Here is a 17,192-nt window from a genome sequence, read left to right as displayed (position 1 = left end):
GAAAAGAGCATGGCAGAAAGGGCAAAATGAAACATTAGTAGGAGGGGTTCAGTGAGGAGTGGGAGAGGCAAAGTGGAGGAAGGTTGGGGCTGGCATTGGGTCCCATGTCCACCTTAGCAAAATGTACACAAAGGCATGCCATAGAAAGGGCAAAATGGAACATTAGTAGGAGGGGTTCAGCGAGGAGTGCGAGAGGCAAAGAGGAGGAAGATTGGGGCTGGCAGTGGGTCCCATGTCCACCTTAGCAAAATGTACACAAAGGCATGCCACATCATCCAAACAGGCAGGGGCCACAGTCAGTTTGGCTATTATAACGATCTTATTCAAGAATTGATGCGCTCTGTTACTCAAGGTTTTAAAAGTGGTGTTTCTGTATGATTTTCCTCAATTATGGCGACAATTTGTTGACCCAAATGTAATGGTTTTGTGTAATTACCTCACAACACACTTGTATTAGCAAAAGCCAGTAACAAACACCACACATAAACCACGCAGGTTATCATGTCAATCTACATGCTCAATGCAGCTCTTACACTGGGACATATGACTGACACATTTTAGAACACGAGAATATAATGATACATAAAGTGGTTCCGTGGCATAGTTATTCAGTATCAACCAACAGGAACAGCCTGTAAAAGCTTTTAGGACCTAGCAAATGTAATGCAAGGCAAGTAAACAGGGCTTGGCTACTTCAAGGCATTACTTCTTGCTACGCAGCTTAGCTCCAAGTGCCCTCTCGAGCTTTCCAATTATCTGATTGTTCGGAATCGCCTTGCCCGACTCGTACTCCTGGATCACCTGTGGCTTCTCATTGATCATCTGTTACAACACATCACACTCTTAGATTGAGGTAATAGTGTATGTTGACAAGCTTTTTTTTCTCAGGAAGAACTCTGCAAGTTCTAAAATCTTGATATTCAGCTAGATACCTGAGCAAGTTGTGCCTGGGTCATCTTCTTATCCAGCCTTGCTTGCATAAGGTTTTTCTTCAGGTCACTTGAAACACGCTCATCTAGCATCAGATGAGAGCACAAGGGATTAGGGATTGGCACACAAAACAATCAGAGAAAGCTTTGATTGTTGGAATCTCAAGCATCTTGGGGGTGAGACTGGGGAAAACAAAATCAGATCTGTACGTGAAATTCTATGTGCAGTACTCAGCAACGACAAACAAAAAATAACCTCGTTAAGAAAGCACTACTACAAAACAGAAATTTAGAAATTCTGACTGATAGCCAAAAAATGTTGAATGACAGAAAAGCCATTTTGATTTGCAGGAGCGTTTGTACAGGAAACGGTTGAATTCCTGCAGGAAGATGAAAAATTTCCAAGAAATTAAAGAAGGCCCAAGAGGTAACCTAGTTTGTTCTCTTCATAAAACTGAGCCAATTTGATCACCAAAACTGTGTGGTTATCTTAATAGAACTGACAAATTTGATGACCGAATATCTGCAGAGGTAAGGCAATTTTAGGCACACAATCTGTGCTAGTTTGAACCTATGGTTCCCAAGGTTAAAGCAGTGTTTGGTTGGGAATGGGCTTTGGCATTCCGTGCCCAAGCAAACAGCTAGCTTATTTTGGGGCTTAAAAGAAAGCATGGTGGTATAAACAACTATTCAGAGTTCCTAGAGCTCCTTGTACGGCCTGTTGGAAAACCCGCTGTTGGACCTATTAGTTCATAGGAGCAAAAGCACCACCGGAGGTGCTTTTCTGGCTTTTGAAAAATCCCACTCAGCCCCTGCCCATTTCAGAGAAATTACGAAGGGATTGCCACTATATACATTGGCTCGTCTCCCACAGAAATCACTTCGAACCAGCTTGTCTCCTCATTCCATCCCCAAGTCCAATCCATGTGAGACCCCAAGTGGTAGGCGCTGACTGATTACTTTGAGCCCATGATTGATTCATTTTTTTTGCCATGGATCAGGTTGTACTGATCATGCAGTATGATGATGAATGTCTTATGGATTTTTCCCTCCATCCCATAATATAAGACATTATTACATTCCATATACTCACATATGGAATGTAATAACGACAATGTCTTATATTATGGGATGGAGGGAGTACTAAGCCGTGAAATATGAGAGGCATTTCGGAGCTCGGGTCTAAAAAGGACAGACCCAGTGCATAGAAGCTCCCACACAAGGTGGGGCCTGGGGAGGGATTATAGGAACCTAGTCTTATCCCTGCGAAGTTCAATGCAGAGAGGCTGGTTCAAACCCAGGGCCTCTTGGCACAATTAGGAAGGACTTCACTGTGCCACGCCTGCCTTCTCGGAGCTCAGGTCTCATCATGAAATTTTAGACACATGTAGAATACAACCATATGTGCATGTGGATTTTTTTTCCAGATCTTTTAGGAACTTCAAAACTGATTTTTGATTTCTTTCAAAAGATGGCTTCATGGAGCCTGAGCCCCAAAACGAATTTCCAGTGAAATGCAGCAAAACCGGGGTATTATAGTTAAATAGGTACATAAACAAACTCTGAGCATCCTAGGGGAACTCGAGACTTTTTATTATACAAGGACCTCACACAGTAGCTTTCCCAGTACAACAGCTATCCACAGCATATACATCCGACAGCTTCTTATTTCTAAGCCACAGACCGACCAAAACCCACTAAGTTGCATCAACACAATTTTCTACAGCAAGTTTGCTATAAAATAATTGTCCAAACATCAACTCTACTTGCTTTGCAGATTGGTATTTTCGAAACAATTGTGGCTAACTAATAGGTAACAAAAATTATATGAGCAAGTATTGCTATTACCAAATTTCAGCACTTGATGGAACAGTATCAATTACAATAAGCCAAACCGGACACAGGTAGAATCATATTAGATGGGGCAGCCTAAAGGTGCCAGGTGGCAGCAAACTGGGTGATAGAAAAGTAGGGCATTCCCCAAATTCAGGAGCAGTAAGCTAGAGCTGCTAAATTACAGGTTTGGAAACCTTGACTTGTGCTTATTTCACAAATAAAGGATTATTGCGGAGTTACCCATGTAGGTGACTGATCAAGCATACAATTGCTAACCATTGGTGATGGCCATTCCATGTCACATGACTTTTTTTTATCAAAACGTGATGGTGGAGACTTCATGCACATCTCAGATGAAGTTTGTGTTTTGAAAATATAATTAATGGTGAAAATCTCATTTCACCATCTAAATCAATGTTTATAAGCCTGTAAGGCAAGGCGAGGCACTGGGGGGCGCCTCACCTTTTAAGCGTAAGGCAAGGCCAATGCCTTAAGACAGTTTTGAACTTGGGCAGCAGAGTAGAGTAGCATTTAGTGGACATACACCGTTACACACCTTGAAGTCACATCATAAATCGAAGAGCAGTACAACACACATTCATGGCGGAGCATATGCACAGCACTACAAATCAGATTCACAAATGAAAGCAGAGCACTAGGAATTCCTAAATCAAAGGAGCACAAGTGCACAGAAGGGTGACACATGAGAGAGGAGACGAGAGAATAAGAGGGCAGGGGAAGAGAGACCGAGAGTCACATGCGACTGCAGACAGAGAAGGTTGATGCTGGCAGGAGACGAACTGAAGGTGTTGGGCCCGTGCAGCCCTCCCCCACCGCCCGGCTGCTCTATCTGTGGGGTCTGATTTAGCTGACAGCGCCTCCATGTGCGCCTAGGGAGACGCTGCAGGCGCCTTTCAAAGCTGGCAAAGGCGAGCTAGACGCCATGCCATATAAGGGACGCATTAAAAACAATGATCTAAATGGTACAATTATATATAACCCTGCAAATGCAACGAACCCATGAAGTAACTGAGCCGCATTCTGGCTAACCCCTAATAAGATTAAGGGTGCTCATACAAACACATAAGAATGATTCTAAACCTCACAACATTCCCAGGTGCACTCATAAAAGAAGGGTCTGTAAAACAAGATATAACATGTTTTGATAAATATTGAAGAACCTGTGAATTTCAAAGACTATTACAACATTAGTTTTAAGTGTCATTTGTTATCAGAATTCATACAAAGATGCAACATCAGAACTAATACCATCCAATAAAGTGAAGTGTGATAATACAACAGAAGAATTTCCTAAAAAGAAGCGAGATTCCCAATTAGCTATAGGGTAGAGTATGTTCCAGTGCATTCTTTTCATGAGGGAGAAAAAGTCGGCATCAAGCAGTGCAGGGCTTTGCAACAAGGGGCATTCAAGAATCAGGACAGTTAACAGATTAACACAACATCATCAGCACATAGTCAGGAAGTGAAGTTTTTCCAGCAGCAAAAATAAGCACTAACCCATAGCACATGATTTGAACTCCACAATAAACACAGCTACCAACTTGGTATATGTCAGCACACTCCCTAAAACCAGTCCCCCATACAGATGTAACACTTTTATTTAACTATCGCAAAAAAACTGGCAAACAAAAAAACAACTGTGGGGCTACAAAATATTCACAGGTGCACTAAAAAAAGATGTGAAAGAATATGTTGAGCACTCTATTCGGTAAAATGTTCAATACCATATTAACAAGGATATATCAATTTGGTACTTGGTGTTCCCACTAAGCTGCTACAGGTGCCAGTTGATATCAACAGCTCATTTAACATCAGAAACTAATTTCATCCTAACATATGCTACAGTACCATGGAGAAGTTTCCTAAACTAAGCAGATACTTTCATTACAAGTAGAATATATGAAGATAGCACAGTTAGGCTCGAGCTATAATCCACAATGGATAAAAAACACATATGCTATGGCAGAACTATGCGATCTTCAACTTGAAAGTTTTACACAGTGATAAGTAAATAACGGTATATAGATATAGAAGTATTGAGTAGTAACGATTTAGAGGTAATTTAAGAATCAGGACAACCACAGCTTCAGCATCTACTCCAGTTCATAAAGAGAACCTTTTTCCAGAACAACCCAGCTAGGCCATGTATGAACGAATCAAATTTGCATACGGCAGCACACCATTCGCAATGGAAGAATAAGCACATAGCGAGAGAGTGACTGTTGCTCACGGGAAAGGTTCTCGGTGTCGTCGTCGAGCCGCTTGGTGTTGAGGGAAGTTCCGCTAGATGCAGCCTTGTTCGTTCCAGCGTTGTCTGCAAACGGAACTGGATCAATGGAAAACCGAGAAAGAAAAACAAAAAACTGCGGTACTCTAAGCTGCGAGCTGTTTTATGGCAGAAAGAACAGCAAACAAATCACATGATTAAACATATAAAACCCATAATAAGCAAACAAAAAACACAAATCTAGAGTATCTCCAAGCCAGGACGATTAGCAAGAAATCCACAGAATCAGCGAGGGAAAACCGCATCCAGTAAATCGGACAGCAACACGGCTGCAAGGATCGATCCAATCAGACACCTACACTTCTTGGTGGTGTCGATCTCGGCGCCGGAGCGGCGGGCAGCGTTGACGGCCTTTTCGTCCTTCTTGTCGGCGGCGTTCTGCGCCTTCTTCCGCACCACTATCGGCTCCCAGTCCTGCCTGATAGGACCAATCCCAGCCATATCTCCCTGACTCTCAGGTCTCACACGGCAACTTTCCTCGCTCGGTCTCTCGAGTTCACAGACTAAAACCACGCAAGGGATAATGGAGGCGCAGGACAGAGGAGAGGAAGATATTTTGGAGCTGAACGAAAGGTTCTCGAGTCGCAATCGGTGGTTCTCCAATTCCCCCAATATAATATTAGGATATTATACAGTACTACGCTCTCCTCGTTTCTTACGCTCCTAGTGCTCCACACTGTACACGTGTTAGAGCATCTTCATACTCCAGCCGTTCGGCCCAGACGCTTGAAAATATAGCCGCCTAGGTGCGCGCCAGTGATATTTTTGGTGTAGGGGCGAATGGTTTCCCAACCGCCGCCCCAAACCCAACCTAAACGCCATCTTTTAAAAAAATAAGGGTGTGTTTAAGGCACATCTAGATGTGCTCTAGTTATTGCACATCTAAGTGAGTGAGTTAAGCATAGAAAGAAAAAAAAAAAATATCTACACGAATCTTAACATAAGATCAATGACATAGGACTTAGATGTGCAATACTTATAGCACATCTAAATGTGTTGTAGCAAAACTGAAAAAATAAATTCAGCCAAATTCGACACATATTAGGCGATTTCATTGATATTTGTACATAAAAACTTAAAAATACATAATTCAAAACTAAAAACATAATAAAAACTACTGTGCCGCCTACAGGCCAAAGAACGCGCCGAAGGGACTGTAGTCGTCGCCGTCGTCGGTCTCCTTCTTCACGCCGTCATCGTCCGTGCTACACCCCTGCCCTGCGTCGTCTTGGCGGAGGGGTTTGGTTGGCGACAGTGGTGCGTCGTTGTCGCCGTCCTCGAGGACGACGACGCCGCCCTCGTCGCGGCTGCGGCGACGAGCGGCAAACTCCTCGAGGGCGCGGCGCTGACGCTCCGTCTCCAGCCGAACGTAGTCCTCGTGCGTCCACTTGATGGCGGCCTCGTCGCCGTGCTCGCTCTTCACGACGACGAGCCCCGGCTCTGTCTTGGGCTTGACGAGGCGGGAGGAGGAGGAGCCACGGCCGCCCTCGTTGATGACGAGGGCGCCGTCGCGGGTGTGCCGTCCGAGCGGCATCTTCACGGGCTCAGGCTTGACGCTGGCGAGCGCCGGCGATCCGGACGAGTGAGAGTGTGAGGAGGAGGAGGACGAACCACCCGCCATGCGCCGCGGCAACCAAATGTCGCCACCGCTCCGGTGGGGGACAGGCGCCGAGGCCGCCGGGTACTGAGTGGTGGTTGGTTGCCGCCCTCGAGGTGCTCGAGGACGAAGTGTAGCGTCCGCCCGAAGACGTCCCACCACAGGCGACGGTCGTCAGCGTTGTGGCACCCCCTCACCGGCATGTTGTTGGTGGAGGCGAGCTGCTCCTTGTGGCAGCGTTGGAAGTACGCCGCCCAGCTGGCGTGGTTGTCGGCGGCGTACTCCGGGCAGCCGCGCACCTCATCCGCAGGAAGGCCCGGGCGCTCCCGATCTCGTCGTGGAAGTAGAGGGGGTGCTCGGCGTCGGGCTGCGGGGGGGGGGGGGCTGGGACGCCTCCGGCGCTGAGCCTCCACTGCCCCGGCTCGCGCATGTTAGACGGCGCCGGGTAGTTGGCCTGGCGGAGGAGGTGCGCCTCCCACTCATGCAGGGTGCGGCGGCCAAAGCCGTTGGCCGCCGCACCGTCGCCAGGGAAGCGCTCGCCCATCGGGAGGATGTAGACTCGGTGGCTGGTGTCAGGGGGAGAGACGGGATGGGGAGGCGGCGAGAAGAGAGGAACTACGTGTTGGCAAACACAGTAATTTCAAAAAAAATCATACGCACACGCAAGATCATGGTGATGCATAGCAACGAGAGGGGAGAGTATCGTCTACGTATCCTCGTAGACCGTAAGCGAAAGCGTTATGACAACACGGTTGATGTAGTCGTACGTCTTCACGATCGACCGATCTAGCACCGAAGGTACGACACCTCCGCGATCTGCACACGTTCGGCTCGGCGACATCCCGCGAACTCACGATCTAGTAGAGCTTCAAGGGAGAGTTTCGTCAGCACAACGGCGTGATGATGGTGATGATGTTGCTACCGGAATAGGGCTTCGCCTAAGCACCGCCATGATATAACCGAGGTGGATTATGGTGGAGGGGGGCACCGCACACGGCTAAAAGATCAATGATCAACTTGTGTGTCTATGGGGTGCCCCCTCCCCCGTATATAAAGGAGTGGAGGAGGGGAAGAGCCGACCCTTTCTATGGCGCGCCCTAGGGGAGTCCTACTCCCTACGGGAGTAGGATTCCCTTCCCCCCTTCCAAGTAGGAGTAGGAGAGGAAGGAAGAAGGAGAGAGGGAGGAAGGAAAGGGGGGCCGGACCCCCTCCCAATTCGGATTGGGCTTGGGGGCGCGCCTCCCTCTTTTCCATTCCCTCTCCTCTATTCCACTAAGGCCCATATACTCCCCGGGGGGTTCCGGTAACTTCCCGGTACTCCAAAAAAATGCCCGAACCATTCGAAACCATTCCGATGTCCAAATATAGGCATGCAATATATTGATCTTTACGTCTTGACCATTCCGAGACTCCTCGTCATGTCCGTGATCAAATCCGGAACTTCTAAGTACCTTTGGTACATCAAAACACATAAACTCGTAATACCGAACGTTAAGCGTGCGGACCCTACGGGTTCGAAAACTATGTAGACATGACCGAGACATGTTTCCGATCAATAACCAATAGCGAAACCTGGATGCTCATATTGGCTCCTACATATTCTACGAAGATCTTTATTGGTCAAACCGCATAACGGTATACGTTGTTCCCTTTGTCATCGATATGTTACTTGCCCGAGATTCGATCGTCGGTATCTCAATACCTAGTTCAATCTCGTTACCGGCAAGTCTCTTTACTCGTTCCGTAATGCTACATCCCGTAACTAACTCATTAGTTACATTGCTTGCAAGGCTTATAGTGATGTACATTACCGAGAGGGCCCAGAGATACCTCTCCGACAATCGAAGTGACAAATCCTAATCTTGATCCATGCCAACTCAACAAACACCACCGGAGACACCTGTAGAGCACCTTTATAATCACCCGGTTACGTTGTGACGTTTGGTATCACACAAAGTGTTCTTCCGGTATTCGGGAGTTGCATGGTGTCATAGTCATCGGAACATGTATAGTTATGGAGAAAGTAATAGCAACAAACTAAACGATCATCGTGCTAGGCTAACGGATGGGTCAAGTCAATCACATCATTCTCTAATGATGTGATCCCGTTAATCAAATGACAACTCATGTCTATGGTTAGGAAACATAACCATCATTGATTCAACGAGCTAGTCAAGTAGAGGCAAACTAGTGACACTCTGTTTGTCTATGTATTCACACATGTACTAAGTTTCCGGTTAATACAATTCTACCATGAATAATAAACATTTATCATGATATAAGGAAATATAAATAACAACTTTATTATTGCCTCTAGGGCATATTTCCTTCACTACGAGAGAAGGTGAGTGCGACCACTGGCGAAGAGGGGGTGGCTTTTTATAGTCGTTGGGCCATCACTGCGTCGCCTGTGGGGAATCAATGGAAGGCTGACCGGCGACAACCTTAGCATTGGTTCCCTGTGGGAAATGAGGCGATGAGGAAGACGAGATGCAGCTGGTCGCTGACTCGGCGGGCCCACAGGACTTTCGCGCCCCGACGCCCCCTAGTGCGTCGGGTTTGGTCTGGGTCCGCCGACGCTAATTTCGGCCCTAACCGGCTAAATTTGGGATACTAGGGGCACGACTGGGCCGATTTTTAGATGCCGACAGTAAAAAAGGGCCCTAGGGGGCCTGTTGGGGGTGAGTGGAGAAGCTCTTAAGCGCATCTCCAACGCGGACTCTCGAACCTCCCGCAACCGTTTGGACGACTGGACCTGTCGTGGTGGGCGCACGGCAGATGCCAAGGGATGGCTAAAGAGAGGAGGAGGCTCGAGGGCACCGGTGGGCTCCAGAGGCAAGGTCAGCATGAGCGAGCGAGGGGACGCAAGACATACCCAGGTTCGGGGCTCTCCGGAGAGATAACACCCCTAGTCCTGCCGAGTGTGGTTTGTTCGTAACAGTACATAGTTGCTCCTAGAGTTGTATGAAGGAAGAAGGAAGGCAGGCCAAGGCTTAGGCTGCTCCCTCTCCTAGTGTGTGGCTAGTCTAATCGATCTTGTGTCCACGTGTGTGATTTGCTTGCCCATATGCATGAGGGCTCCTGGGGGGTTTTATAGGTCAACCCCCAAGGGTACAATGGTAATGTTACAAGGCCGTGGGGCTGGGTTGTCATTGTCTGGGAAGCCGGCGCTGGGACCCGCCAGGTGTCAGGGCTCGTCGGGTTCTCCGAGTGCGGGCCTCGTGCACCGAGGGGCACTGTTTGCCGTCTTATCGTTCGTCACGGAGTGGCCAGGTTGAGTTCACTACAGTGGCGCACCATCAGGTTGCTGCTTGCTGGCGTCAGCAGTGACGACGGGTGCACTGTAGCCACGCTGGCCCTGGTCAGCAGGTAGGTGGGGCACTGTTGCCACGCCTCGGCTGACCAGAGGCGTTGGTGGGGCACTGTTTCCTCACTCACCCTTGAATGGAGACTCGTTCCATCGTACAACTGGGATGGGACGGGGGCTTACCCGTGGCTGGGTTGAGGGACACGCCAAAGGGGGAGCTAGCCTGTTGGAGAAGTCTTGATATGCCTGGTTCGGCCATCTAGCGCCAGCCGTTGGGGCCGGGTTGAGGAGTTTGGCCGGGTCGAGGGGCTTGACTGGGCTGAGCAACCCGGCCAAGCGCGAGCCGGATTTGAGGGGCGTTGCTGGCCCCAATGTTTTTGAAAAGGATCCGGGTTCCGTTGCCTGCCCGGGTTTCATCCCCCTGATAGTAGTCCCCGAAGCTATGAAGGTCTGTCGTCTTCAAGTGGGGGAGGGGGCTTTGTAGTTTCCCCCATGAGGAGGCGAAGTTTTGACCGCCGGGTCCGGCAACACCCACAGTGTGCCGGCTTCCAGAAGCCGGATCGCGGCATCCCGACGCGGGCGGGAAACCAGGGAGTCTGCCGAATCTTGAGGCAATCTTTTGGGCTCTACGCGGGCGCCATGTGGCGCCTGGGAGCCAGAGGGGCCTGACAGGCTACGCGCGCGACGGTACAGGGCGACGGGCTGGGGCCCGCCACTGCGCGCCCTCGGCCCATGGGCGTGGATTTATTGCGGCGTCCGCGAGTCGGTTACCATTCTCGAGACAGTTATTGCATGCGTACGTGCGCACTTATTGCGGGGGAGTGGGAGGGGCGAGTGCAAACGATCCCACTTCCCCACGTTTCTTCCTTCGCTTCGTCTTGCCGATGGCACTCCCTTCGGGCTCATGGATGGGCTCGTCCATCACTGCAGAGGACATCACGCACCTCCGCTCCACAAGGCGCTTGCTGGGGGAGACGGAGGTTGTCGTGCACCTCCGGGAGGGTGAGCGGGAGCCGCGACCGGAGGGGACGGGGCGCGTGGTCTTTTACCCGCACTTCAAGCGTGGGTTCGGCCTTCCTGCGAGCCATTTCTTCCACACCTTCCTGGAGTTCTTCAGGCTCCAACCCCATCATCTTGGCGCGGGCGCCATCTTGCAGCTCTCCAGCTTCGTCACCCTCTACGAGGGGTACCTGGGGGTCGAGCCCACGATCGATCTCTGGGTGTGCTTCTTTGCCTTGAAGTAGCAGGGCCCGAAGGTCGGGGAGATGTCCTCCTACGGGGCCGCCGTATCTACAAGCGGGCGGGCGGGGGCTACCCCAAGATGCCGCTGGAGGATTCTGCCAAGAAGTGGCAGAACTCTTTCTTCTATGCCCGCAACCTCGGCACGGACCACATCAACCTGCCGCCCTTCGTCAATGCGCCGCCGCGGGTGAAGCGGAACTAGAACTACTTCCCTCGAAATCCGTCACAAGAGGTGCTCAACCTGTGCCAGCGCGTGTCGAAGATGAGGGAGCGGGAGGGGCTCACCGGCACCGACCTTATCGCCGCTTTCATCAGGCGCCGGGTGCTACCGCTGCAGCGGCGCACTCACATCATCGGTCTGATGACCGGTCTCTAGGACCCAAACATGTTGTCGAATATGTGCGTGGGAGCGGACCAGGTCGCCCTCCGGGTCAACGATATTTCCAAGGCTGGGCTGCACGAGGATTGGGAGTTCGGGAAACCCCCGTACAGCCAGGCGAACCCGGCACCCATGGTGAGTCCTTGGTCTTCGTATTTTGCCGCTGCCCATCTTATTGTTTGTCCAGACGCGACACGGGAGGTGCTTCTGAACGCCATCCGGCATCCATATGATCGGGCGCCGACGCAGGTGGTGCGGGCCGGCTCGGAGGAGCCCGGGGCCCACGGCGAGGGGGCGGAGGCGGCGAACGCCGATGCCAGCACAGGGCGCCGCGTGGGTAAGTTTGTCTTCTATATTTCTTAAGTTGCTGGGCGCGAGGTGGCGCGGGGGTTGTTGACGCGAGTTGTTGGTGCAGTGGCGCCGGGTGGAGGAGGCGGCGACGTGGCTGGAGCCGGGTCGTCTCAGGGGACGGCGGCGGCAAGCCGGCCGCACAGGAAGGACAACGTTGCACCCCGAGGCCCAGCCATGAAGCGTGCGGCGAACCCGGCTATCAGCGTGAAGCCGCCCTCCAAGAGGAGGCGTGGTGCTCCGCAGGCGAAGCCGGCGAGACCCGTCATCCCGGTGGTGCCCGAGTAAGTTCTCTTTCTGTTGAATCTGAATCGCCGAGCGGCTTCACTTGGTTCTTGTCCGTTTACTTCGTTGAGTTTCAGGTCGCCGATCTCATTGGCGCTGGCGGCGGCGGATGCCGCGTCCACCAAGGGCGCCGTGTACCGGAAGACCCGAACCAACGCCATCAATCGGGACAAGGCGATGGCCGACCGAACCTCGCCTGGACCCGACCGACACCGTGGTGTTGGCCTGGCGGGATCGGAGCAGGGCCGAGGCGGATCTGGAGGCGGAGTCAGCCCAGGCTTGGGTCAACGCCGCAGTGGCGTGGGCGCGGGCCGGCGAGGGGCCGGTGTGGCCCGAAATGCCGGCGGGGATGGAGCCGGCTACGGTCTTCATGCCGTTGTCGGAGGGGGAGCGTGGCCAGAGCGACCGCGCGGACGTGGTGGACCTCGACTGGAAGGTCATGGTGGTGGAGGACGACACTCCGCCACGGACCGACGTGGTCGAGCGGACAGGGGTCGAGGGAGGCGACGGTGACGCTGTCTTGGAGGAGGCGCCGCAGATGACGCTGGAGGGGGCACCTCGGGCACCGATGGGCAGGGCGCCGCTAGTGGTGGCGCCGTAGGCTACTCTGGCCGTTGTGCTAGAGAGAGCGCTGGAGAGGGCGCTGGCCGCGGAGGAGGCAGTCAGTGGAGAGTACGCCCGGGTGCCCAGGCCAGGGGGTCGCTGGGTCGTCGGGTCGCAGACGGCTCGGGCTGGGCCCAGCGAGGTCTTCTTCAGGCCCTTGACCCAGGAGGAGGCGGCGACGGCCGCCGTGAGCCGGCCCTTTCGAGGGCGGACGAACAGGATCCAGGCTTTCGCCCAGACCGAGGTGGAGCAGACGCTGGAGCTGGAGCGTGCCGTGTTCATTAGTTTTCCCTTGTCTTCTATTTTCTTTTTGTTGCTTCTTTTTGGTGGGGGCGCGCTAGCGCACCCACTGGGTGTAACCCCTGAGATTCGGGGGTCGAATCTTAAACCGTTGTCTTGTGCTGATCATTGTCCCTTGCAGCAACTGGACTCCTACCGGGTCGTCATCTTCAACCGGCTTCTGGATATGCACCGGCAGCTCAAGGAGCAGCTTGCCGCCAAAGAGGAGGTGCTCCGCGTCACCATAGGTATCTTTTCTTGCATGCTCTTCTTAGTGGCGGCGTGCTAGCGCACCCACTGGGTGTAGCCCCCAAGATTCGAGCCAACTACGTAGTAGTTAGGTCGAATCTTAAAGTAGTCCTTTGTTTCTGAGTCTTCATCGTGTGGCATACTGCAACCGAGGTGTCGTCTTGGAGAATCCAGCTGAACCGAGCCGGTTATCATTACGATCGGCTTGTTGCTGATGCCAGCCGGCTTGGGGCTGTGGTGGCGGAGGCGAAGGCGGAGGCGACAGGGGCCGGGCAGGCGCTTGACAAAGCCGGCCGGCTGCAGGAGCAGTTGGCGGGTGACTGTCGGTGTCAAAACCGGCCAATCTCGGGTAGGGGGTCCCGAACCATGCGTCTGAGGATCGAAGGAAATAGGAGACAAGGGTGACACGATGTTTACCCAGGTTCGGGCCCTCTTAATGGAGGTAAAACCTTACGCCCTGCTTGATTGTATTTGATGAGTATAGGGGTTACAAGAGTCGATCTACCTTGAGATCATAATGGTTGAACCCTAGATGTCTAGCCTATGTGATTTGTCCTCGCCTCTATGGACGAAACCCTCCGGTTTATATAGACACCGGAGGGGTCTAGGGTTGTATAGCCCATCCAGACACGGGGAAAGGTCTTCTGCCTTGTATCTTCACGGCCCTCCAATCTAGCCTATATCAAATTGTCCGGATGCCCGGGGACCCCTTAGTCCAGGACTCCCTCAGTAGCCCCCGAACTTGCCTTCAATGACGACATAGTCTTCGGCTCATGTCTTCGGCTTTGCAAGGCGAGTTCCTCATTATAATCCGGACTGTCGATAATCCGACGACAACCTCAACGTCTTTTACAATTCCCCCTCCGATGGCGCTTCGATTTTTGCACGCAGGATGAATACGAACGGTCCATGTGTTTTTCAAATAAACCCTTCTCAACGTGCAGGCGGCGCCTATATAAAGGGATATGGATCTCCCAATGCCATCTCGCGCTGCGCAGAAGGAAAAATCGGCCAAGTCTAGCCACAAAACAAAAAAGCCCTCGCCATGGCCAGTGCCCCAGGCTCCTCTTCGCACCCCCACAGCTCTCAAGAGGGCGATTGGCAAAGTTACTCCATGCCTCACCTTCAACTAAGCTGGCTCCAAACACAGGGCTACCTCCCCCTCGCAGATCTAGTTCCCGTTCAAGCGGGATTATATTCGATCGGCAACGATGCGATAGCTGAGAATTTCCCCAACCCCAATAAGGAGGAGTGGGTGTGCTTCGTCCCATTTCTATTACATGGCCTGGGATTTCAAATCCACCCCTTCCTCCGGGGGTTATTGGAATTTTATGGCATTCAACCGCACATCCTCACTCTAGGTTCGATTCTGCACATCTCAGGCTTTGTTGCCCTCTGTGAGTTATTCCTAGGCATCGAGGCCCATTTTGAATTATGGAGGAAATTCTTCTGCCTCGTTCCCCGCCACAAAGGGGGTTCCATATTTGAAGTGGGTGGCGTCGAAGTATGGCGCATTGCTGGATCCGGATACCCCACAGGAACTCCTAAAGAAGCGTACCCGCAATATTCTTCGGAATGGTTCTACATGGACGATGTTCCGCTGCCGGATCCAGTCAGTCCCAGTCTCCCTGAATTTTCCAGCGCTCCCCTAAAGAAGCGCCTCAATTGGCGTCCCCGAAGTCCCAAAGAAGAGGACAATGCGGAGATACAGAGGTTGGTCAGCAAGGTCAGGCTGTTGGCCCACTCTGGACTCTCAATAGTCGAAGTCATGGCAATCACAATAAAGAGGTGTGTGCAGCCTCTTCAATCCAGAGTAACTCCTTTATGGTGTTACAACGGAGAAGATGACGCATCCAGTTACATACGGCAGGGTACGGATACTCCAGCCGAACGGGCCTCCATTTTGGCCGATCTGTACAAGGGCGAAAAAGAAGATTTTCTTCGGTTAAACTGTCGGGAGGCCTATTCCATGTACACCCCTATTGAATCGGTAAGATCTCGATTCGGCTGTGTTTACTTTACTGCATGACAAACACTAATCGAATGTACTTTTTCTTTGTTGCCACCAACTAGGCATGGAGGAGGAGGATCGCGGACGTCCACTGTCCTGCTCATCAGCCGGAGGATCATAATCGCGACAAAGATCTCGACTTTTGCGAGGATCCGAATATATACATAGAATTTGATGATGGGGTATTTTATCAGGCGAGCCTTGATGGTTCGGAAGTGTCCATCATCGCCGACTACCCTCGCCTTTACCCATTCTACATTGTGAGTATCTAGAGGCTTTTTAAGAAGAGGTCCCCATCTACACCCTTATCCATAGTACTGATCTAGATCTTTAATAGGATCGATGTTCCAGGGACCGTGTTGCTACCTCTTGAGCACTGCGTTGGATTTCCCCGAAGAGGAAGGGATGATGCAGCAAAGTAGCGTAAGTATTTCCCTCAGTTTTTGAGAACCAAGGTATCAATCCAGTAGGAGGCTACGCTCGAGTCCCTCGTACCTACACAAAAACAATAGCTCAACGCAACCAACACGCTTAGGGGTTGTCAATCCCTTCACGGTCACTTACGAAAGTGAGAACTAATAGAGATGATAAATAATATTTTTGGTATTTTTGTATAAAGATGCAATGTAAATAAAGTAAAAGCAAAGCAATAATAAAGTGATGGAGATTGATATGATGAGAAAGAGACCCGGGGGCCATAGGTTTCACTAGTGGCTTCTCTCAAGAGCATAAGTATTCTACGGTGGGTGAACAAATTACTGTTGAGCAATTGACAGATTGAGCATAGTTATGAGAATATCTAGGTATGATCATGTATATAGGCATCACGTCCAAGACATGTAGACCGAAACGATTCTGCATCTACTACTATTACTCCACTCATCGACCGCTATCCAGCATGCATCTAGAGTATTAAGTTAAAAACAGAGTAACGCCTTAAGCAAGATGACATGATGTAGAGGGATAGTTTCATGCAATATGATAAAAAAACCATCTTGTTATCCTCGATGGCAACGATACAATACGTGCCTTGCTGCCCCTTCTGTCACTTGGAAAGGACACCGCAAGATCGAACCCAAAGCTAAGCACTTCTCCCATGGCAAGAACAACCAATCTAGTAGGCCAAACTAAACTGATAATTCAAAGAGACTTGCAAAGATAACCAATCATACATAAAAGAATTCAGCAAAGATTCAAATATTATTCATAGATAGACTGGATCATAAACCCACAATTCATCGGTCTCAACAAACACACCGCAAAAAGAAGATTACATCGAATAGATCTCCACAAGAGAGGGGGAGAACATTGTATTGAGATCCAGAAAGAGAGAAGAAGCCATCTAGCTACTAGCTATGGACCCGTAGGTCTGAAGTAAACTACTCACACTTCATTGGAGGGGCTTGGATGATGATGTAGAAGCCCTCCATGAGCGATGCCCCCTCCGGCGGAGCTCCGGAATAGGCCCCAAGATGGGATCTCGAGGATACAGAAAGTTACGGCGCTGGAATTAGGTTTTTGGCTCCATCCCCGATCGTTTGGGGTTACATGGATATATATAGGAGGAAGAGGTACGTCGGTGGAGCTCCGAGGGGCCCACGAGGCAGGGGGCGTGCCCTAGGGGGGGGGCCTACCCTCGTGACCACCTCGTGGCTTTCTTGACGGAGGGTCCAAGTCTCCTAGATCTTATCTGATGAGAAAATCACGTTTCCGAAGGTTTCATTCCATTTGGACTCCGTTTGATATTCCTTTTCTTCGAAACCCTAAAACAGGTAGAAACAACAATTCTGGGCCGGGCCTCCGGTTAATAGGTTAGTCC

The 17,192-nt window shown here is 51.0% G+C and overlaps 1 protein-coding gene across 1 annotated transcript; it reads right to left on the bottom strand.

Moving 5' to 3' along the window:
- Positions 1-419: 419 nt before the first annotated feature.
- Positions 420-5,772, bottom strand: LOC123189944 (multiprotein-bridging factor 1a). Its single transcript, XM_044602467.1, has 4 exons — positions 5,373-5,772; positions 5,017-5,100; positions 933-1,015; positions 420-822 (listed from the first exon to the last, which is right to left on the bottom strand). Exons 1-4 carry the CDS (start codon positions 5,512-5,514, stop codon positions 703-705), a joined length of 429 nt encoding a protein of 142 aa, XP_044458402.1. The 5' UTR covers positions 5,515-5,772; the 3' UTR covers positions 420-702.
- Positions 5,773-17,192: the final 11,420 nt, after the last annotated feature.

The sequence above is a fragment of the Triticum aestivum genome, chromosome 2A, assembly GCF_018294505.1.
Source record: "Triticum aestivum cultivar Chinese Spring chromosome 2A, IWGSC CS RefSeq v2.1, whole genome shotgun sequence".
Lineage (NCBI taxonomy): Eukaryota > Viridiplantae > Streptophyta > Magnoliopsida > Poales > Poaceae > Triticum > Triticum aestivum.
This window is presented reverse-complemented; position numbering and strand designations above follow the sequence as displayed.

What these genes read in the sequence shown, in the direction of transcription:
- LOC123189944 (XM_044602467.1), bottom strand. Translation starts at nt 5,514, where the DNA reads ATGGCTGGGATTGGTCCTATCAGGCAGGACTGGGAGCCGATAGTGGTG. An exon ending in GATCGACACCACCAAGAAGT is followed by an intron (nt 5,101 to 5,372) that starts GTAGGTGTCTGA and finishes TTCCGTTTGCAG; the next exon opens with ACAACGCTGGAACGAACAAG. An exon ending in CGACACCGAGAACCTTTCCC is followed by an intron (nt 1,016 to 5,016) that starts GTGAGCAACAGT and finishes ATCTGATGCTAG; the next exon opens with ATGAGCGTGTTTCAAGTGAC.